Below are 22,926 nucleotides of genomic sequence, written 5' to 3' on the forward strand. Positions count from 1 at the left end.
AGTGTAACATGTACAAACATGGCTGTTGTAAATAAAACTTTGAATGTTTGTTTTTTGTACTTCCCATCTGGATTGATTTCCAGCTTGCAGTTGTGCAGATTTCACATTTGGATCAAAGACATTTTGTGTTTTATCGAATAAACCTCGATCAATGACTCTTTGGCCGGCCTTGGTACACAGATTTTGTTTTCATGTTCTATGTGAATATCATATGACGTTTTTTGGAGGAATCAGTTTTACGATCATCTCTCAGGTACCAAACCATACTGAAAAGCAGTATGGATTATTTCATTATTTAATAATTAGTTTGCCATCACAACTACAGCTACTTGCCCGAGATGGCTCTTGAAAGCTTCTCTCTGCTGCCCTCGTGTGGCAAATACAGGTGACATGCATGATTTTGCATGAATGTAACGGCAAAACTGTTTTGATTTTCTTGTAAATGTTTTTTTGTGTGTGTGCGTTGTTCAGATAAATATCTACAAAACCCCCAACAAGGCATTTTATTATTAAATACATTTTATTACACAAATGACATTTGATTTATGACAGTCTGGTCACATAGTGCTTAACAGGTATTTTGGTTGGGTGGAACTGAACAACAGAGTCATGCATTCTTTCGAGTCCTATCTATGCATGTGTTCATGTATTTGTTTATTTCTAGAATTCACTCATTTGCCATCCCCCCATCCCACAATCTCCCCAGCTCTCCCTCCCTCTTTGTGAAGTTTCCCTTCAGCCCCAGTTGCAGTTGTCTGCGTCGGTAAAAGTCAGGGTGTCTGTGACCAGGCCGGTGCCGATTGTTCTGTTTCCGTCTCTCAGTGTGAATCTCTGGCCTTTCTCCAGAATCATTGGTTGGCGGAGAGTCAGAGCCAACGATGTGTCCTCTCCTGGCATCACCATTTCCTGAAATAGGACAAGAAACCCAGAAGATTGATTACTACTCTTCACAATTATTAACAAACATAAGATGCTTAAAACGGCACCAGTTTACAATGGGGAAACTGTGGTATGCCAACGCCAGAGACGCACTAATATATATTGGATTATCAGAAAAATATAATGTAAACCACTGTACAACCACAACTTTCACATATCAAAATTCAGCACTGAAACAGCACATGAAAACACACTGATTGTACAATGACCATAAATGTCAGAGTATTTTCTTTGATCTCTAAGTTAATAAAGACAATGACTCATTAGAGACCATCACACTCATGTAGCTACAAAAAGTACAACACAGCCTAATACTTGCACTTTCTGCACATTAACTGACAAATATCCATATACTGACACACACACACACCTTATCAGCAGGTAGAGTGACTCGACAGGTCATGTCCCAGGTGAGAGAGAACATGACGGGCATGAAGTTGTTGACGAACGGTTTGTGTCTGCCTCCCTCCTCCTTACTCAGAACATACACCTGTAACAAAGGAGGCAGACATATGTACACACATAAATGTCTCTGTTACTGGATACATTCAGTTTTGTGTTTCATTATGAAACAGAATGAATCAAAAAATAGAGTCACTGATTGTTCAGAGATCCCGCAAGTTAATCGATAACATTGTTGTGCTCTCAGACCTGAGCCTTGACTTTCTGGTGAGGCATGATGGATCCCGGTTTACACATCACCATCCCCCTCCTTACATCCTCTCTCTTCAGGCCTCGGACCAGAGCACCCAGGTTATCTCCCGCCTCTGCCCGATCCAGGGACTTGTGGAACATTTCGATACCTGAGCCGTGGAGGAGAGGTGGCAAGGTCAAACTCACTGATGCTCATACAGTTAAACATTTTTGGGCATCCTGACTTGTTCTCGTAATGATGTAGCACAGTCTGAAGGCCCTGTTATACTCAGACGAGTGTGTTACTCTTTTTTTTAATGACTCAATCGGCAGATGTGTTTAGTAACATACATTTTGGGCCACATTCTGTTTCTCTACTTTTTAATTGATCGTTTACCTTTTATTTGCCATCCCTCCGTTTATTTGTGACGCTTCCCCACATATTCTATGAAACTATGTAAACTTCTCTGTGACTTTATTGCTTTTTTCTTTCACTCACCTGTGACCACAGACTTTAAACTGCGATTGTGACCCAAAAATTCGCAGTCGTCTCCTTTCTTGATGATTCCTCTCTCCATGGTGCCCGACACCACAGTGCCCCTGCCTGAAAGACACGGTAGATGACGCTCAGGATCAGAGAAAACAATCTTTTTTTTTTAGATCTAGTCATCCACTGTCTCTGTGCATCACAACTCAGGAGTCAAGTATCTGCAATATTGAGATACAGCATTTTACAGGCATAATATTTTGCCAGTAAACCTTAAACACCGCAATACACAGAAAACTTTTACCAAAAAAAATGTATTTCAAGAAGCATACACCACCAATATTCCTCTTTAATTAAGTTTAACCCTTAAGATCAATGTAAGTAAGAATTTCCCCCCTACCTGGAATAGAATAAACCCCTTCAATAGGCAGGAGGAAAGGTTTCTCCAGCTCTCTCTTGGGCAAAGGAACGTATTCATCCACAATCTCTAGCAGTTTCATCACTGCATTCACTCCCAGGTCAGGCACTCTGTTCTGAGGTGGAGCAAAGAAAGAAAATAATCAAATCACATTGCTTCAAATGTACCTCAATCAGTCATATTTTTTCAACTGCAGCTAATCGATCAAACCCCACTGACAGAGCCGTAAGCCTCTAGTGAAAACGACAGATACAATCATCAGTTCAGCACAGTATTCGCTGCTTTGTTTCACAAATCACTGCCAGCATCCCCCCTCACCTCCAGGGCACAGAGGGCAGAGCCTATCACAACGGGTGTGTTCTCGCCGTCGTAGCCAAACTCTGTGAGCAGCTCGCGGATCTCAAGTTCCACAAGCTCCAGCATCTCCTTGTCATCCACGGCGTCGGCCTTGTTGATGAAAACCACCACATGCTCGACGCCAATCTGCCGGGCCAACAGAAGGTGCTCGCGTGTCTGAGGCATCTGGCCGTCGGTGGCTGCCACCACCAGGATGCACCCATCCATCTGAGCAGTGCCTGTGATCATGTTCTGAAAGAGGGTAGCAGCCCTTATTCTGATTAATTCAAGTGACCATACAAGGCGGCGTCATGTTATGCGTTTTCTTGGTCGGGTGCCATGATGCAGTTGGCAAGAAAAATGCAGATTACCTTGACGTAGTCAGCATGACCAGGGCAGTCGGTGTGAGCGTAATGTCTGTTGGCTGTGGTGTATTCTACATGAGAGGCATTAATGGTGATTCCTCTGGCCTTCTCCTCTGGAGCATTGTCAATGTCTTCGTACTTTTTGTAGCTGGCCCCACCAGCGTCAGAAAGCACTGAGGAAGGGAGGTCACATTATGTCTCAACACTGAGAAACTTAGGAGTCTTCACTTTCCCTTGTCTAATCTGGACTGAATTTAATCATTAAAAGTGCTGCAGTTACATTCATCTGAGCCGGTGTGTGAGTAAAAGCCTGCTCATCGTCGATTCTACCTTTTGTGATGGCTGCAGTCAGGGTGGTCTTGCCGTGATCAACATGGCCAATAGTTCCGATGTTCACATGGGGCTTTTCTCGGGTGTACGTCTTCTTCGCCTCTGCAGCAAAGGTCCGCCGGCTCAGAGGCACAGCACACTATGCGACAAAGACAAAAGCCAGGAATTAGACTGTCAGAGAATCACCATTGAACCGTCTGTAGACTGCAGTTTGTGTCCACACTCACCAATCTGAAGGAGCTGTGCAGGAGGCTTGGCTGAGAAAGCTGAAGGGCTGAGGAGAATGGATTAAAATATCAGATATTAATAAATTAAATACAATATTATTTGGCTTGACAATCCAGTGTAGTTGATCGTGCGTTGTTGTTGTTTTTGTCCCAATACAAGCATTGGAACTGTGTGAAGTTATTTTAGGTCCATGACATAATCATTTTAATTTTTCAGTCTCATTGCAAAACATATTCATGTCCCACAGTCCTTGAGATGTCTCTCTCTCACACACACACACACACACACACACACACACACACACACACACACACACATTACATTATAGATACAAAGATAACTAGCTACAACGTAATATCTCTTTAGGCAATTGTCAAATAAAATAAAAAGCAACAGGGTAAAAATATCACTGTCATTTAAATGTTTACAAACTGTGATATTAGCATGGGGAAATACAGCTGCTCTGTACCTGCGCTGATCAATGTCCATCAATGAAGGACTAAAGTTATAATTATATATATACAGATAGATAGATAGATAGATATATATATATATATAGATAGATAGATAGATAGATATTTTGTAGCAGCTAAAAGCAGCTCTGAAGCAGCTAACATGGAGTCAACAAATCCTTGAGCCTGAAGGGAAGACTCGACTCTTTGAATATGAATATTATCTAAATAATCGCCCACCAGTCAGACCTCATCCGTGGCTAGTTGCCTCTTTAGCTAACGCTCATTGGTAACGTGACCTTGCTCTGCTATGGGAAGAGACTGCATCATTCTTTCTTTTGCTCGTGTTCTTGCAAACAAGCGCAGCGAACTTATCCCACAACAACACGAACACGTGCTATCGACCGAGAAACTGACAGAAGAGCTCACAGAGCCAGAAGGTGACAAAGAATTAAAATGTTTTACCGGAGAAACACGCACGCAAGCCCAGAAGCGCCGCCATCTTCGATGGTGAGACAAACCAAAGGCCTTGGAAAGGTCAAGATAATACACCGCCAGTACATAGCCTGCTCTAAGGGTTACACAAGAAGACGTACATCCGGTAGGTATGAACTGTTACTACTAAAACTACAACAACAATCATAATAGTATTATTAATAAGCAAATATCAAAAATAATTAAAGAAGATATGTAACATATCAAAACAGGTTGAGCTAAAAATTATTTTCGCCAACTATTTGACATTCCAAGGAAAAATAGTTTAGCGTTTTCAATTACTTGTCAAGGTTTTGATATTTTCTCATCATCACTGATGTACTGCATGTTATAAAATATAAAAAAATCACACAAATTATAACAGTACGTAATATTTTCGTACTTATTCATCTTGAACACTGCTCACGGTTTCTGAGCGTCACTTAACATACTCCTCTCATGTGTACTGTGACTCTCTGAACGTCGCATGTACTTACGTCACCGATTTACCGTAATTGTACGAACATGGGTTATTTTGCTTCCGTGACTAATTAAATCACAGTAAAATAGACTCCTTTCGACTCCTGCTCGTTTTACTATATTGTAATTGGGAAGGACTGGATTGACGTAGAAGACGTGAAGACTGAAATTGCCCTGAGGTGAGAAAAGAGCACGGGTCGAACATGTTTCTCTTGCCCGTTTGCTGGGAGATTTACGGTACAGCATGGCAGCCTCCATGCCGCTCGTGAGATCAGCTAACGGCTAGAACCTTCTGGTGCATTCGTGCTTGTGAGATCACAGCTTCATATAGACAGTCGGTGGTTTACAGGAGGAGTGAAGTTGTTTACAAGTTGTGTCCGTCAAATTAACTCCCGTGTGCACGGTAAGTGGACAATAATAGACATACCATGCTATCCGCAGTAAGCTTTAATGTTAGCCTGTCAGATGTGGAGAGTAAAGAGGTGATCTTGTGGATTGAGTCAAGAAGCTGACTTTCTGTAATTCCCCCCCCCCCCCCAGCTGTAAACAGTATGGCAGAAAACAGTCAGAACAGAAGATATCCCCCGAACCTTCAGGGGGTCCTGAGGCTGGCAGTAGAGGCTGCATCAGCTGCAGAGGGACCTGCTCCTCTGGAACCCATGTCAGAGGAGGTAAGTGCCTGGTTGTTATAGAGTTCAAACCTGAGAAGGCTTTGGACAGATGACACACACACACACACACACACACACACACACACACACACACACACACACACCTTGGTGGATCCAGTTCACCTCAGGATCTAACCACAGTCGGATTTTTAAAAACAACATATATTCCACCTGTTTTCTTTTTCCTCCAATTCAACTCTTGCAGTACGAGTTCCTGCACATTATCATTGGAATCATAAAGATTCTGGCTTTGACAGGAGCAGAGCCAGACAAATACAAGTGTGCAGTTAGTTGATTGACTGACTGAAAATCAGGGATCAAAACAGCTACTTCAAAATGGCAACTTGTGCTGTGGGATATTGTTAAAAAGAGCTTTAAATGTTAATTTAATAATCCTTAGTTGTAGCATGAGACACACATGGTCAGAACAGTTTGAAGCCAATGTACCAACACAATGTAAGATGCGATTTACCTTTGTTTCTTGAAATGTTTATCACAGTCACTGGACTTCAACAAAATCAAAAGCAGTTACAGATAAGCTATAATGAAAGAAAATTCCTTTCTCTTGTCCATTTGTGTGTTTATGTGTGTGTCGTTAACCGAGTTTGATGTTAGTTTGGGTTGAGACTGTGACAACTGCCTCCTTATTGGTTGATTACTAGGTTTTCTTTGGGACCCATAATTACCTCCATCTTGCATCAAAGGGAACTGACAAACCATTGTCCTACTTACCTTTTGTTCCCAGAGGAAAACGTGGCTAAGAGAAGCTCTTGCAGAAGTTTGCAAAGGGCAGATGGATGAAGTGGAGCAGATGAAGCGCTGCTTGGCGATTCTACTCAAAGAGGAAGTGAGCAAAAGTGAGAGGGAGGGAGAGGAGGAGAGGGATGACGAGGAGGATGAAGACGAGCGGGAATCGGCCCTTGAGACGCTGTCAGAGTTTTGTGAGAACTTGGACAATGCAAGAGGTTTGTAATAATCCATTTAGGATTTAATATTCGCTTTAATTGGAATAGCTATAAAGAGGTTATGAGCACGAATGCAGTTTGTTTTTTTATCTGTCCTGACTCTGTCCCCTCCTCTCTGCTTCTCAGACCTAATGACTCTGGGTGGACTGGAGTTGTGCCTCTCGCAGTATCTGTTTCATGTCCAAAGTGGTCTACGGTGGCGTGCTGCCCAGGTGATCGCTTCCTGTGCTCAGAACATGCCACAGGTGCAGGTCTACCTGCTCAGCATCGGGGCGCTGCCAAAGCTGCTGCAGCTTACAGACTCGGACCCCAACCCCACCGTCAGAGTGAAAGCCCTTTACGCTGCCTCGTGTGAGTATCTCATGTGATTTCTTTCACAGGTAGATGCGTGCTGGAGCAATTCACTGCTGGACTTTTTAACTAGATTGAAAGTTGTCTGCGAGTTCATGCAGACTGGTTTTCAGTTCACACTTGTTGTGACTTTAGGTCTAGTTCGTGAGCAGGAGGTAGGACTCCAGGCGTTCCTGTCCCTGGATGGTTTCTCAGTGCTAATGCGTGGCATGCAGTCAGAGAATGAGAAGCTCAGCACCAAGTCCGCTTTCCTTCTTCTTAACCTGCTGACATCACATCCTGAACAGAAAGGTATGAATGAGACTGGCATTTAAACAGCATAGGTCTGTTCTGTAATATTGCCATCAAAAACCCTCCAAGATTGTACTTGCGGGTGCACTATCTCTCTTATTCCTTTTACTAGTTCATTTTGGGTCAGATATATGTAAAGCGTATTCCTTTTTTTGAATCTTTCCTGCAGACACAGTTGTCTCCATGGGTATGGTGCAGCAGCTGGTATCTGTCCTCCGCACACCACACTCATCTTTCCATGAACAAGTGCTTGGTGCCCTCTGTTGGTAAGAAAGCGCCGTTAACCTAGCAGTCGTCAGCACTGACAAGGTTACATGAATTCATGGTTCTCATTAGTGATAATGGCCGTGCTTGTTACTCTGTCTGTCTAGTCTGGTGGAGGACTGTCCACAGGCTCTCAAAGACTGCATGACTCCTTCTCTGGGTCTGGAGGAGCTCCTCAAACAACGGGCCAGAGAGCTCCACGGAAAGGAAGAAAGTCAGGTAGTTTGAATGGAGCCATTAGCAAAATACAAAGTCAAGACTGTATAAAAACGTTTGTCATCACTTAACCCTGAAATTGTGCTTTTGCTAAAGCAAGCAGAATAGATGTTATAAGGAAAGTTGTTTTTTGTAAAGTTGTAGGTCTAAACATAAAGCGCACAGATTTGTATCCATGTTTATTTTAACATGCTAAGCAGGTGCATTATGCTAGATGCCATGTATAAAAATGATTTAAAATTCTAGGCTATTGATGAAAAGATATACATAGTTTTGGAATGGGTTTAATCCTTGTACAGAAAACATGGTTTGAAGTCATATTTCTGTTCACAACAGGAAGAATTGGACTTCTGCGAGCGTTTGAGAATGATGTGTCTCCGTGGGCAGCAGTCAGATGACAGTGGGATGGATCGCTGAAGAGTTATTTACCCCATGTAACGGAACATTTTTCACAGTCATCATGGATGTTTAGCATCGTCCTCAGCTGTTACGACAGTTGCTGTCCATATCTTGCATGTACGCCAGGAGCTGGATTTTACCATGTAAATAACTGATACTTTTTTTCAGTCAGCTGTCACCCCAGTCCTGTGCGTTTTTAAATGTTATACCCAGCATTTCCATCACAGGTCGTATGTATAATGTCATGATAATATTTACATAATATCAGTTCAATGTGCATCAAATTGTAATTAAGGTTAGATTTGTCTGAAGTCTCTGAACTAAAGTACTTTCATTTATTTTCAGTTGTCTTTTAGAATTTGACTCAAAATTATGGAAATCATTGTTTTTGTTTTTTTACACCGTATTTATTTATTATTACCAAAAACAAAAAGGAGTATTGATATACATATAATGACCCTTTCCCATGTGGAAAACAATCACCAACACATGCACGACCTACACTAAAACATTAATGTTTCACAAGATCACTGATTTAAATATTGGAACAAATCACAGAGTACAGATGTTATTCTAAACTGATATTGATTAAGCTACTTTCAGCCTTGCTAATAGCCTTATTTGTTGTGACAGTATGATCACTGAAATATGAGATACAATTTGGAAACGTCGCTATCAAGTGGCACCAGAAGGAGACTGTCCTTGATGAGTTTATTTTTCTTTTTTTCCCTTTATTTGATGGGATCTTTAAAAAAAAAAATCAAGATCTTCAAGAAGAATTCAATGGTACTAACAGGATTTTATCAGATAGCTAAGTGGGGGAAAGATTGTTCTGATTTTAGGGATGCCACAGGGATGCTGTTAGGACCTCTTCCATTTTCCAAAATCCTCCTTGTTCTCCACTGCTTTTATATCACCAACAGCGATTAGTAGCTGTGCCAAGTAATATGTCACCATTACAATTATGTGTCCATGCTTTAGTTGTGGTGTGACCTTGAAAACCTGCAGAGCCAGTGCCAAGTCAGACACGATGAAGGACAAACTTCCTAACAGTGTTGCTGTGTGGCGGGTTCTAATAGCTAATGTGCCCATTAGAGAAATCAAGGCAATATAGACCCCCACACCGGGAACTAGTAGATCTGAGTCTGGTGCCTTCTGCAAGAATGGATATAGGTACATGTAGGCACCTCCTCCTATCATGAGCATGATCAAATATAGAAAAAAGGTCCAGGAGGTGGAAGAATATGTTGGATAACGACTGGAGAGGAAGGTAACGGAGTACATCAGATGAGCCACAGCAAATGCACCCATTCCTGCAACAGATGTATGAGATGTTCAGGACATATTCAAAATGAGCCGAATAAATTATCTGCAGCTTTTATAGGCACTAGTGATAATAGTGGTGGACTGAACAGTGAGCAGTGTGTTGTAATTTGCACCTAGAAAATTCCAAATTGTGCTTCACTTCTGTACAGACCAGGATCTTACCGTGCACAAAAAGCTCAGGCCATATCAAGCAACAGTCGCCGACCGCAGAGAAGAGCAGTCCTCCCGCAACGCCCAGGAGACTCTGACCTCCATTCCAGCTCAGCACTGCAGCAGCCAATAGGAGGGTTGGTGCCGATTTGACACCTGCAGCAATGATGGATGCCGGCGAGTCAGGAGTCCACATGTAGAAGTACAGGGCTGAGGACAAAAAGAAAGGCAAGAGAAAGAAAAGTAGGGTACAGGACTGAGAGAGACGGAGGAGTAAGGAGAAAGAGGGGGAGACGTCACAACTGAAAAGGCAGTATTAACTAATACAAACAAATACTGACCAATCACTAAGTATCAGTAAAGGGGATTTTGAGCTACCATATTTCTCCTCTTCCGCCTGTCATAGGCAGCTGTCTCGAGGATGTCCATGTTCTCAGAGTCAGCGCTGGCGTGGGTTCTCACAGGCTCGGACAGTTGGGTGAACTTGTGTTGTTAGGCACCTTCCTTTTTCTTCTTGGTTACAAACACATCTAATCCGCAATTTTCTTGCCTTGTTCTTTTGTTCCCTTCGTGTCGAATCTGCAGTGTGTTTCAGTCTGTCGCTATTCCACAGCAATGAACTTTAGACTGCTCCTTACTGTGTAATTGCTCTCTGATAATCAATCCCTGTTTTGCGTTCTCATGGACAAACAGCTGACCTTTGACCTCCCTAATCGAAATACATTGACATCAACACTTGAAGGGGCAAAGTTGAGGGCGGTGAAAAGCTGCGGAAAGCAAACGTCACATATGATAATGGTTGTTTTCTAATTTTACATTTGATTTGATTGTTATTAAGACATTTACAGTTTGCATGGATTTTGATAGATGAGTATGGGGAAATCCCCATATTCTTACACATATCTAAACGTGTTGAACATTGGTAAACTTTAAAAACTTAAACTGTTTAATGAGTAAGCAAAAGTTCTGCTGCTAAACAGGATTATTTGTCAGCAAATTTGTAAAGGCAATATATGACTCATTTGTAGAGGTTGTGATTTAAATAAAGAAAAATATGGATTTCACATTGTATTGGTTTTCTTCACTTGATAGCCATACTACTTTACATTTCTTCAAAAAAAGAAAGCAAGCGCAGCAACATACCAAAAAAATATTTTTTTGTAATGAAACAAAACACAATATGTTATGAATTATATTTCGCATGTGGACAAATAAAATTAATGTAAACATGTTTATAGAAGGAGAGTGTACAGTCTTGTAATTTAAGAATCAATTAATGTCTGATCACAGTTTAGTTTAATTGTTTAAGCAGAGATAATTACATGCGCTGAAGAACAGACAATAATTAACTCTGGCCTCTCGTAGTTAAACTTTGCACTGTGCTTTCCCACAATTCCTGCAGTCGTGGGCTGGTGTTTGTGCTTCAAGCCTGGAGACTCACAGCTCTGGAGGCGAGTGATATTATCGGGTGAGTAGAGCAATAAATGTATGGTCAAATGCAAGTATGTGTGTGTGTGCGTGTGTGTGTGTGTGTGTGTGTGTGTGTGGGGTGAACTACCTGTCTGATAGCCTCTTGTGCCTATGTATGTGTGTGTCTATGTGTGTGTGTGTGTGTTTGCCTATGGTAGGTGAATTTTCTTACCTTGTTTACTTTCTCAGCACAGGACATGGCAACCAGCTGTTCTTCTTTGCTAAGGATCGGAGTCATAGGATATGGACGTTTAGGTTGGAATTACCCCTCCTAACCCAAATCACAAACTCTATGAATGATTTGATTAAATCCATTCATTGTGTGTGTGTGTGTGTGTGTGTGTGTGTGTGTGTGTGTGTGTGTGTGTGCGCGCGTGCGTGCATGTGTGTGTGTCTTAGGGCAGTACCTGGTGGAGAGGATCCTCAAAGATGGAGCTGCTTTTGGTTTGACTCTGGCTTTTGTTTGGAACAGAAATGTGGACAAGATCAAAGGTTTACTTCCAGATGAGCTCATACTTGGTGATCTATCATGTTTTGCAGACAGGTGCAAAAATACACACACACACACACACACACACACACACACACACACAGAGCAATCTAAATACATATATATGCAAAACCCACTATTAGGATCTTATAATACCTGTGGTGTCTGATGCTGCATGACATCATTCTTAAACTTTAATAAATACTCTGTGTGCTTTGCAGGCGATGTGACGTGATTGTAGAAGTATGCCATCCTCAGATAGTGAAAGAATTTGGCCTCCACTTCCTGTCTCAGTGTCATTTCATGGTGAGAAAATGCAAAAGCAATTTACATTTTTCGTGTTCAGAATATTTTTCTTATTAACTCAAGTGATATCTCCACTGAGAGACAGCGGTTTCATATTGTGTTAGGCTTAGACTGTGTGAGAATGAAATGAAATGTACTGATTAATTAAATCACTTTACAATTTCCTATACAAAGGAGGAATTACAGTTAGTGTTTTGTTCAATTTAGGATTTTCAAATGCAGTTGGACAACTGTAGTCTCTGATAAGGAATATATTTCACCAAGGTAGCGTCACCTTTATCATCTTCAATAGAAATGTTTGATTGTGGGTAATAAATGTTGGAAGATGTCCACTTTAAACCCTGATGTGCCAATTAATGTGTGCTAAAAGAACATGGGTAAATCCTGTTTTTATTGCTCCTCCTCTCAGGTGGGCTCTCCCTCTGCCCTCTCTGATCCTGATCTGAACGAGAGGCTGCGTCAGGCGGCTCAGCAGTATGGGAGGACACTCTACATCCCCAGCGGTGCATTATGGGGAGGCCAGGACATCCAGAGGCTGAATGATAGTGGGACCTTAAAGGTAAAACAGGGCTAATACAGTGTGGAGTTACACAAGAAGACAGGAAGGTATCCAGTGGCCACTCTTAAAAAGTTTTGTTGTAAGCTGATTGGACACCCAGCAGCTCTTGGAGCATCACTATTGATTAGATTTTTGCTTTTGCTTGAGTGACATGAACATTTGGCTGAATGTGACTCATCACATGGTCATGAATGTCTCTGGCAAACATGACTGTGTTCCTTGTGTCTGCTTGTTTTCAGGCTTTGTTTATAAGAATGTCCAAGCATCCGTCCTGCTTCCGGCTGACAGGAGACGTCCTCTCTGACTGGGCGGAGGGAGAGGGCAGACGGGTCTTATTCAGAGGCTCGGTGGCAGAGTTGTGCCCACTGGCTCCTAACAATGTCAACACCATGGCAGCAGCAGCGGTGGCAGCAGGAGCACTCGGCTTCACAGGTGTTCAGGGAGAGATTGTGTCTGACACGGCGTGAGTTTCAAATAGGTCAATCTGATTGCCCGAATGCAGCCTTTCATTGCTTTGAATTTGCTTGAATCATCCAGTTTCCTACCTCTTTATCCCCCAGATTAAGTGACTATCATGTGGTGGAGGTGGAGGTGACTGGACTTAATGGCTTCTCAGTACACACGGTGAGGAGAAATCCAGCCAGACTTGGAGCTGTGACTGGCAGTGCAACATACAACTCCTTCTGGAATAGTTTACTCGGTGAGTCCTGTATTCTCTAACACTTTTGCGAAGATCCAGATGTAAAGCACAATCATAAGGCACCTCTAATCACACCTCTGTCATGGTTCAGTCACTCTTACAGACAGACAAAATCTTTCAACTAGGTTGATCAGGGTTGGAGTGGATTTTAACTGCAGTGAAAACTTTTGCCAGCTGCTTTGTTGTGGATACAACATTTAAGGGATTCATAATCCATAATCCATTTTGCTCTCTACTAATGCTTAAGTATCAAAAGTACTCACAGAGCAGATAATTAGCCCTTTCACTGATATATTACTGAATATAGGGGTTTCTGATCATTGATAATCAATTGCATCAAAGCGTAGAACATAGATGACAACTCATAGATCAATCTGCCATGTTTTGAAATAAACGTAGTAAAGTGGAAGTATAATGTAGTATAATTGGAACCAAACAAATAGTAACTGAAATTTGTATTTAAAAACAGTACTTTTCTTGTGTTTCTCAGCTTGCAAAGGTCACGGGGGCCGAGTTTACTTGTGCTGAAGCAGGTGAGGACTCCGGAGGAAAACCTGCAACTAGAGGGTCCACAGAAAAATTCAGATATAAATAAGATGGTCTGTGGTGAATCACTGGATCAGTATGTTACCAAGAATTTTGAAAGCCCTTATTTGTGTTCCAATAAACTGCATGCACACAGAGAAAGAAGAGCAAGTTATCATTTTGAAAACACTAACAGGTATATGCAGTACGTATACATATATATTTCAACTTTATTATAAATTAATCCGGTGCAAGTTTTGAACGGGTAATGAAACTGTTACAGGGTGTGTGAGTATATGCCTGGTAAAACTATTTTCCTTCTTCCAGGAAAAACACAGATTTTCCAGCCCATTTATCTTGTCTTTCACCTGAAAACCTGGTTACCATCACAGGAAATATTCTTTTCTTTCTCCTTTCTTTTCATTTCACAAAATAAATAAAAGGCAAACCCAGAAATATCCATCTCCACAAAAGCACACACAGACATAAATAAAAACAGAGAGTGTGAGGTTGTTCATTGATGATCGTCACTGAAAAGCTGTGATACAATAAGGTAAGAGAAAAAAATTTGCCTTTTACATTTTATTTCCATTCTGGGAGGTGGTGTGGTAAATAAGGCCTTCAAAAGACAGAACAAAAACACTACAAAAAAAGGTGGACAGTTGAGTTTGAAGCTCCCGATTATAATCACACTTTTAAGCCAAACGCAGGTAATAAGAATAAGCGCTTTAACATGTGGATACTCAGAGCAACTGACACTGTCTTTAAATCGGTCTTTAGCTGGAAAGTAGCTGATCCTGTTTTCAATGTGTAAAGAGGAAATGCTGGTAAAAAAGGAGTGTCCCCTCCTCTGACCCACCTTTGAATCAAGTATAAAACCCCTCCTAAAGAGATTCCTAATAATCCTAAATTATTATGTCAATGCTTGTACAGTATGCTATCCAGTGTTAGTACTCAAGCAATCCTGATTTTTTTTTCCATGTTGAGCTGTCGTTTAGCCCTTTCTAGCTGCTGCATGCATTCACTCCACAAAGCAAGACACTGGTTTCACTGCTGGTGTAACTGAAAGAAAATTGAACTTACAGATATGTTTTTTAAAATTCTGAGGTATGCACAGGTTGGGAAGACACTGACAGTGATATAATCTTTCACAACAAGCCAATATTAAATTCATCACTCGCATTCACAACTTCTCTACATGGTACATGGATGACTTTAATGATTTCCACAGATCAAGGTTTACAAAGTGAAGTTTAGCATGTGATGCGTATACTGTATGTCCTGTATGTGTGTCTATGTGTGTGCGTCTCAGTTTTTCTCGCTTTAGACACCATCGCCGTTCCCGTTGGCCCCATAGACAGCAGGAGACTTGTTTTTGAATGGCATGGTTAAGGGCTGGCGGATGTTTACCCGGTCCTTCTCTGCCTCCAGATCCTCGTCGTAGCGCTCGTCTTCATCATTGTCCTCTGCCTCACTGTGGCGGGGGGAGGAGTGGCGGGACAGAGAAGGAGATGGCGGCACAGAGGCAGGTCGGGGATAACGGAAGCCTGAGGCCTGAAAACGAGAACAGAAGCATCACAATTCTGTCAGCGGAGGGAGCTGAAAAGACCTAACTTCCATCGTGGAGGGCTGAAGCCAATCCCAGCTGACATTGGGTTGAAATAGAATAAATAATAATGTTAAGTAAACTTTTACTTACAGAGGTGGGCTCATGAGGTTCGTATAGGTAGGTGTCAGGGAAAGCTTTAGCCAGGGCCATGTGACGAGCAGCTATGTAATACTGATGCAGAATAAAAGGAAAAAGATACAACATTAACATTTCCGAGCTGTTGCATGAATAAAGTTCATCTTTGGGATTTGTAATCTCACCCTGCCGAGGTATCTCCAGTCCAACAGGTCACTCAGGCGCTCAGTGCGGTTCCTCTGGATGATCCGCTGACGCCGGCTCTGCTTGCAGAACTGGAACAGGAAGGAAGTGAGCTGGTTACAAGACTCATCGACCCCCCGAAACCGCCTGTCCAGGATGTAAATACCTGCAAAGGAAAACAGCATGATGGAAAAGAGAAAATCTGTAATCCCTGTTTTTCTTTTTCAAGAATTTTTTTAATTTAAAAGATCATACATAAGAAAACACACCATAGGCCGAGGGGTCGGCTATATGTTCCTCCATGAAACAGCCAAAGCCTGACAGGTTGGTTGAGATTGATGGAATTCCCATGACTGTGCACTCGGCTGACAATGACAGAAAGGGAAAGATCAAATTAAAATTTTGACATCATGGATACACACACACGTGCATACACCTGGTCAACATTCCAGTGTGTCCTACCAGGTGTGTAGCCCCATGGCTCATAGTAAGAGGGGAAGACACCGAGGTGACAGCCTCTTACAAACTCCTCATAATCCATTGGAAGTAAAGGAGAGGTGGACGAAAGGAACTCTGGATGGAAGATTATCTAACAGACAGAGATGCTTTTCAGTGACTTCTATAACAAAGAGTGTGATTGGCAAATTATTAAACTGCAGATTTAAAAATGTATGCATTATTAGCTGTGTTTAGGATTCCTCCCAACGGATTAATAAGAAATAATACAAGACAGGAAACACAAATACCTAAAAAGATGAGAAGAAATCATATTTGTGACAGTTCGGCTACTTATGGATCATACCTTGACACGGTCAGCAGAACTGTTGAAAAGGCCGATGCGGCGGACGCAGTTGAGGATGGGATCACCGCTGTCCTCCAGCATGTTATGGGTGCAGATTGGAGGCTGGCACTGTCTCTGAGTTGCGAAGATGGCGCGCTTCATTATGGTCAAATCCTCTTTGTCCAGGATCTTTGATATATCTGGCAGCTGCCCACTAAATAAAACATTTAGAATTGTTGAATAGAGGAAATATTTGTTAGTAATGTATCTGGATTTGGGACAGGGATTTTTTGTGTGACCAACTCTTATATTTTGATTTTGATAGTGTAATAACACAGATTATTCCATATCTTGCAGGTTTAATGTAGTGGACTGAAAGTGGTCGACTTACACTAGAAGTGACTCATACAGTTTCTTTCCAAAGCGTTCCTTCACAGTCTGAGCAGTATCCCTGTCAGACACAAAAATAACCAGAATGCAAAAGTTATATGATAAAAGCAAAACACGTGTTCAGGTACTTTCAGGACTCACAGTGTACACCTTTACTTGGATGCCTCATCTCGATGCTTCACCTTTTAAAAAATAAAATGAAACCTCACCATAGCTGTTTCCTCACTGCCTGGCCCTTTAACGTCTCCACATTAAAGTTGTTTGTTCGAGCTGGCATGATGAAGAATGCAACGACAGTCACATCGCTGTGGTTGACCTGCGACAGCCCAAAGTAGTATGGAGTGAAATTTCATCACCTGGGATCCCCCCCCCCCCCTCAGACGCACACACGTAAATGTTTCTACTATCAGTTGACACAACTACACCTAAACGCACTTACCCTCAGTAGATAGTTGAGTCTGGCTAAAGCCTCCAAGAAGATGTCAGCGCCTTTGTTGGAGAACTCATACCTTCCAGCTATGAAGAGGAACAAACACTTGTCCAGGTTGAAGTCAAGGTGCCTAATGGTCAAGACAAACCAAAACATGTCACATAATACGGATGAGTGGAACAGTGACAATGTATTTATTATCAGTAATTAACTTTTCTTTACTATAATACCCTAATAAGCAATATGCCATTTCTTTTTTATATTTTCTTGTGCTTCTATTGCATCTTTCCTTATGTTTCCTTACCTTTTTATAGATGTGCCTTATCTATTCCTGTAGTGGGACTAAAATGATTATCTTATCTTGATACTGATAAAAATAATCATACATATTACATTCATATAGTTCTTTTATAGTGTAGTATATTATATAGTGCTTTTAATAATGCTCAAAGACAATTTACATGCTGTGAGTGTTTGGACTGTGTTGTGATAAGTGTGTCGTTTTGTCTCTGACCCATAGAAATGTCCCCTGATGAACTCCTGAATCCGATTCTTGCTCTGAGCATGGAGATTTTGAAACTCGTGCATGGCTGAGAACTTCTTCACATTGAGCCCGTTGGGAGTGATGATGTCTGTGTGACATGGAGACGGAGAGAAGGCAGTGAAAAATCTGTTTTAATTAAGTCTCTTTGTAGCTTAATTCAAACAACGAAACATTAAGACAGTCAGTAAAAAAACTAAAAACAGTGAGATATTAAAACCAAGTTCAGCCGGAGCAGCTCTTTCAGCAAGCGGTAGAGAAGAACTGAGTGAAACAAAGAGGGCGTTTCTGAATGCAACTTCACACATCAGTTCCCGTCCACACACCTGGTTTACGCTTAAGCAGGTACTCCGCCTCAATCGCTGTAATTTGTGACACAGTGGTGAAAACGTGGGCACAGTGTGCAGCTGACCGCTCCAAGCAGTAGCGATGGTAGATCTGTCTGTCGCCTGCCTCCTTATCCAGGTTGAACTGAAGGAGACACGGCAGAGAGCATAGTGAGGTTTTACTGCTTGCTGAACACATGATCCATTGCTTCTTAGAATACAAATTATCTGTCTGATTATGTACTTGTTGTATCATTAAACATATTGCATAGTGCTATTCTTTCCTGTTTATCTTATAAACATGTATGCACACACAAACACACACCTCCGCGAGTTTGTTATAGAAGTCCACATTTCCAGCACACAAGTATCGTCCCAGCAGTGTAGCGTGAGTAGTGAAGATGGTTGCAACAGGCAGCTGTCTCTGTCTACACAAAATCAGGCCCAGGCCGGCCAACCACTCGTGGAAATGGGCCACGATGTGTGGAGGCTCCTCACACTGAGCTGCGTACTGCGATAAGGGAAAACACAGGGTCAATGTGAACTACACACACACACACACACACACACACACACACACACACACACACACACACACTGAACAACACAGTTAAAACATTTTCATTTCATATTTCATGTTTGGCATGAGCCGCTGACCTCTCCCAGGAGCCAGGCCGTCAAGAAGCCGAAGAGCACAGCGTCGTTGGCCTCTCGGTCGAACCAAGGCACGCCGATGTCACAGAACTCCCAAAGCTCACTCTTCCAGCGGTCCAGAGACCAGGCAGTGAACGCAACATCAATCAGTATAACGTAGGGACTGCCCTCGATAAGCCACCGCCCAAAGTAGACCTGCGGGAGGGAAAAAACAGAGAAAAGGATGAGAAGCGGAAAAGTGACTTCATGCCACACCTTACTATTACTATTATTATATTTCTAACCCCTTTGATTTTATAGCTGGTTTGATTCTTATACATGAGAAATGACACATGGTTTGTGATTAATCACTTGATGGACCATCATTTTACAATAGAAATAGTTCAAACCACTCAAAACTAAAGGAACACGTTAAGTTTAACTTTGTAACAGCTGCAAGAGCAACTCTTATTATGTTTATGAGCATTAATCAGTTATATATTTTTACCATTTTTAACATGTAATTAAATGGGTTATTCATACGGTCTCTCATGTCAGAAGATTAACCCTGTTGGAGTTTGTCTTGTTGATATAGAATCACAAATCAAAGTATGTTGCTTCAATCTTTAAGTATGACTGAAGTGGAACTGGCTGTTTCAACGCACTAAAACACGACTTTCATGTGATTCAAAGGTGATCCAGATCGGTTTCGTTAAAAAAGGCTGCACTATCCCTTTAAAATTGCAGCTTGACCAGTCCTAGCCTTGACCACATAATTCCACAGCACTCCCACAGTGACAAGGCACAAAGGTTTAAAAATAATATACAAACTAGCTCTAGCTCTCACACACACAAACACACACACATACACACACACACACACACACACACAGGCAGCTATTTCTGGAGTGTGTCTTTATGAAAGAGTGAGAGGACAGAGAGACAGTGATACAACCTTTAACCTTTGGAAATGTCATGGTGTTTACTGAGGTGGTCAGGGACAGAGGGCTGAGCAGAGTCTGAGGATGTTCTTTGAAAGGCATATACTCACAAACTTCATCTCTGTGATCACTCCAGTCATGTGGAGTAAGAATGGGTTCCTTGAGTGGAACACACAACTTTCACTCAGAAGGCGTGTGTTTGTGTGTGTGTGTGTGTTCACTGTGTACGTGTGGTAGTACCTTACACCCACTGGAGTTCATCTTGTCAATGGTCCTCTTCAGCGCAGGGTTGGTGGGCTCGATCAGCTCCACCTGAGTGCGCACGTTGCTTTCCACATAGGGACCGACCAGGAAATAGTTCTCCCCCCATTCGTCTGAGGTCAGACGGGCTTTGGTCTGGATGACGGTGTAAATGCCTCCAACTTCACATGTGCAGCAAACATCCAGACAAAGACATATATTTATATATATATATATATATATATATATATATATATATACAGTACATGTATATTACACATTGCCATGATTAAGTCTCTCATAAAACTACATTTAACAGGATTGGAATGACCTGTGTAAACATTTGATGTCAAGTTAAGTTAAAGTAAGAATAACTATTTTTAAATGTGTGATTTAATTATTTCCAAGTACGTTCAAGATCAAGTGCATACACAAATACACACAATCCAAACACTTGCCTTTGTTAGCGACCTCCCAGGCAATTTCAAAAAGGACAGCGTCCTCTAAATCAAACTCCTCGTCCCACTCCTCCAGTCCTGAGAGGGATGTGACGGAGAGGCTTCGAGCAAGCGGCATGCTGGGTAAACAAAGAGCACACTCTTGAGACAGGAGCACCCGAAAACTGCATATACACACTACATGATCTCAGATATTTCCATTTTCACATACTATACTGACTAAATATGCTACGAAAGTCTCCAGCGGTGCAAGCAATTCACATTTTAATACGGTGATTTAATATTAAAACGAACCCCTTGTTTGTATTTGATATTTCCCTCCACCAAGGAGCTTATGTTTTCACCCCTGTCTGTTTGTTTTTTAGCAGGATTACACAAAATGTACAGAACAGATATCCACAAAAAACTTGGTGGAAGGACGGGACATGGGGCAAAAAAGAACCCACCAAATTTTGGCACAGATCAAGACAAGGGGAAGCTCATGGGAATTTCTTATCAAGTTCTTTAACATTGCGAGATAGGGCAAAAAAGGGCATATTTAGAGAACTGCTATCTGTGAATGTGAGCAACTTGGTACAGCTTGATTGGATTTAAGGGGACTGTTGGGCCTTGGCAGAAGAAGGCACTCTACTGGGTGCCATGTACCATGTACCATGATTGGCTTTCAAGCTAGTCTTGATGTCAGAAAATCCCTCTCATCATTAATGTCACTAGTTCCCATTAATGCAACCCTCTTTAACAAAAGACAAGGGCACAGATCAGGTATAAACTTGAACCAGCCGTTAACAATGTGGCAAATACTGATATGCACAAACATGACGCAATCCATTCAAGTTGAGGCGTGTGAAAGACCACAAAAAGAAAAAAGAAAGAGTAGAACTGGGCTACGCCAGACTCAGTGACAGTGACACGGGGGAAATACTCCTCTACCTGTACAAAACTATAATATTTGTACGCAGATCTGTCAGAAATTTAATCTGCTTATATTCTGCTCGTGAGCCAAGCTCAAATTCCTAAATGGCCATGCAGAGCTGCTGCAGACAGCAGTGGATAAAAGGAGCACACACGAGATTCGTCACATTCAGCCCATCACTGCCCAAACCTGATAAAAGCCTGGATACTGTAGACCAGAGCCTCGTAGGGGAGTGCTGTTCAAGTTGATGACGTCTTCCCTGCATTCACATGGCACCACTAACATTCACAGATCCTTTTAAGTCTAATTTACTACTCTTTCTCCTTCATTGGAAAATCTCCAATTAATGGACAAGCAGATATCTTTAAAAATACGCACAAACACACACACACACATGTGTATATATATATATATACTTTCCAGAGATTAACTACTGGGCACAAGATGTCTCCCACTTCACTGAAGCATCTACTGGCAGAGGATGTGCTCTGGCAGTTTCAAGTTTCCACATCACCCTTGTACTATGATTGGCTCGCAAACTTGTGTCAGAATCCTGCTCACACATGCACGTCTTCAAGTCAAACTCACGGTGAACACAGAGACACTTCCCCTTCCAGTAAATGACTGTGGAGACAGTCAACTGGTGTCCCACTGCACAGTGGAGCTGGACTTCTGGGGACCCCCGGGATTCCCTGGGGGCTAAGTGCGGGGGATACATTCACCTGCTTGGGGAAAAGGCTTTAATGTTCTACTATGCAGTACCAATGAACCACCATCCTGCCCTTGTCCACTTTTATGAACATTAACATTTGCACTGTACGCTGGGCCTAAAGGTCTGGGAGAGGACAGGAACCCCCACGGCGTCCCAGGCCAAGCCTTGTGGGACGCACAAGTGTTCACAGTATCACGGCATACAACAGCAGGTGCCTCGGCTGAATATGCATTATGCTTTTTAACATGCACCCTGCGCGTTTTGTCCCAAGTGGCGGGGCGAACGTGACATCAGGCACACAGCGCAGCGGCGGACACGCGCAGAGGACACGGAGTCCTGGTGCGCGTCCGCGTCTATCGAGGAAGTAGTCGGCCACTGTCAATGTGGACGATAAAACAACAACAAAAAACAAAACCCCACAACACAGACGTGCGCTCACCCTTCGGTCTTGTCCCAACTTCACGAAGATGAGCTACACATCGGCAGCTGTCGCGGTCGTTCCGGGAGCAACGGGGCAACCGTGTGGAGGAAAAGGGGGGCGGCGGCCGTGGTTAAATGCCAGCGATTCACATTGGTTTGGTGCGCTCGCTGTCATGTTAAGGGACGGCACTCCGCCCACAGCCCGCCGCCATGCGAGGGGAAGAGCGGGCATGTGGGACATTATTCATGAGCCTCTTCGCTCTCATTGGCCTCGCTCGCCTCCTTTGCGTGCCCCCTCGCCACGCGACGTGAGGGGGAACTGGGTGTTTTCTGCAGCTGAGCGACACGATTGGCTGAGCGGCGGCTACAGGGAGCTGCAGTGGTTGGTGAAGGGTCGTTTCATCCATTCAAAAGAGGGGAGCAGCCATGAGCAACCCCCCCTGGAGGGA

General features: G+C 42.5%; 5 protein-coding genes across 8 annotated transcripts; 2 read left to right on the plus strand and 3 right to left on the minus strand.

Annotated features, from left to right (window-relative positions):
• Positions 1-501: 501 nt before the first annotated feature.
• Positions 502-4,759, minus strand: tufm (Tu translation elongation factor, mitochondrial). Its single transcript, XM_035616250.2, has 10 exons — positions 4,654-4,759; positions 3,736-3,782; positions 3,509-3,647; positions 3,185-3,351; positions 2,796-3,065; positions 2,460-2,592; positions 2,072-2,176; positions 1,591-1,742; positions 1,310-1,429; positions 502-906 (listed from the first exon to the last, which is right to left on the minus strand). The coding sequence occupies exons 1-10, from the start codon at positions 4,688-4,690 to the stop codon at positions 736-738; spliced, it is 1,341 nt and encodes a 446-aa protein (XP_035472143.1). The 5' UTR covers positions 4,691-4,759; the 3' UTR covers positions 502-735.
• Positions 4,760-5,383: 624 nt separating this feature from the next.
• On the plus strand, positions 5,384-10,839 carry hspbp1 (HSPA (heat shock 70kDa) binding protein, cytoplasmic cochaperone 1). 2 transcript variants are annotated; one of them, XR_004785914.2, is made up of 9 exons: positions 5,384-5,545; positions 5,683-5,813; positions 6,559-6,778; positions 6,905-7,129; positions 7,265-7,420; positions 7,590-7,686; positions 7,792-7,903; positions 8,237-8,442; positions 9,775-10,839. XR_004785914.2 is itself a non-coding variant. In XM_035615120.2 (8 exons), the coding sequence occupies exons 2-8, from the start codon at positions 5,694-5,696 to the stop codon at positions 8,315-8,317; spliced, it is 1,011 nt and encodes a 336-aa protein (XP_035471013.1). In that variant the 5' UTR covers positions 5,384-5,545; positions 5,683-5,693; the 3' UTR covers positions 8,318-8,643. The 2 variants fall into 2 exon arrangements, 1 of the variants encoding a protein (XP_035471013.1); XM_035615120.2 differs by lacking the exon at positions 9,775-10,839 and having other exon boundaries at positions 8,237-8,643.
• On the minus strand, positions 8,169-11,498 carry tmem86b (transmembrane protein 86B). 2 transcript variants are annotated; one of them, XM_047328075.1, is made up of 3 exons: positions 11,418-11,498; positions 9,788-10,031; positions 8,169-9,612 (listed from the first exon to the last, which is right to left on the minus strand). In XM_047328075.1, exons 1-3 carry the CDS (start codon positions 11,481-11,483, stop codon positions 9,161-9,163), a joined length of 762 nt encoding a protein of 253 aa, XP_047184031.1. In that variant the 5' UTR covers positions 11,484-11,498; the 3' UTR covers positions 8,169-9,160. The 2 variants fall into 2 exon arrangements, with proteins under 2 accessions (XP_047184031.1, XP_035471019.1); XM_035615126.2 differs by lacking the exon at positions 11,418-11,498 and adding an exon at positions 10,154-10,295.
• On the plus strand, positions 10,048-13,888 carry aspdh (aspartate dehydrogenase domain containing). 2 transcript variants are annotated; one of them, XM_047328073.1, is made up of 9 exons: positions 10,048-10,124; positions 11,178-11,243; positions 11,435-11,500; positions 11,645-11,789; positions 11,957-12,041; positions 12,451-12,600; positions 12,840-13,063; positions 13,161-13,300; positions 13,791-13,888. In XM_047328073.1, the coding sequence occupies exons 3-9, from the start codon at positions 11,443-11,445 to the stop codon at positions 13,826-13,828; spliced, it is 840 nt and encodes a 279-aa protein (XP_047184029.1). In that variant the 5' UTR covers positions 10,048-10,124; positions 11,178-11,243; positions 11,435-11,442; the 3' UTR covers positions 13,829-13,888. The 2 variants fall into 2 exon arrangements, with proteins under 2 accessions (XP_047184029.1, XP_047184030.1); XM_047328074.1 differs by lacking the exon at positions 10,048-10,124 and having other exon boundaries at positions 11,172-11,243; positions 11,440-11,500.
• Positions 13,889-14,037: 149 nt separating this feature from the next.
• gys1 (glycogen synthase 1 (muscle)) lies at positions 14,038-22,726 on the minus strand. Its single transcript, XM_035615119.2, has 16 exons — positions 22,497-22,726; positions 20,433-20,551; positions 19,975-20,156; positions 18,818-19,009; positions 18,486-18,671; positions 18,161-18,305; positions 17,808-17,925; positions 17,303-17,423; positions 17,073-17,179; positions 16,865-16,924; positions 16,495-16,687; positions 16,155-16,281; positions 15,962-16,057; positions 15,695-15,858; positions 15,525-15,605; positions 14,038-15,379 (listed from the first exon to the last, which is right to left on the minus strand). Exons 2-16 carry the CDS (start codon positions 20,548-20,550, stop codon positions 15,149-15,151), a joined length of 2,121 nt encoding a protein of 706 aa, XP_035471012.2. The 5' UTR covers position 20,551; positions 22,497-22,726; the 3' UTR covers positions 14,038-15,148.
• Between the last annotated feature and the right edge of the window lie 200 nt (positions 22,727-22,926).

Source organism: Scophthalmus maximus, chromosome 17 (assembly GCF_022379125.1).
Source record: "Scophthalmus maximus strain ysfricsl-2021 chromosome 17, ASM2237912v1, whole genome shotgun sequence".
NCBI lineage: Eukaryota > Metazoa > Chordata > Actinopteri > Pleuronectiformes > Scophthalmidae > Scophthalmus > Scophthalmus maximus.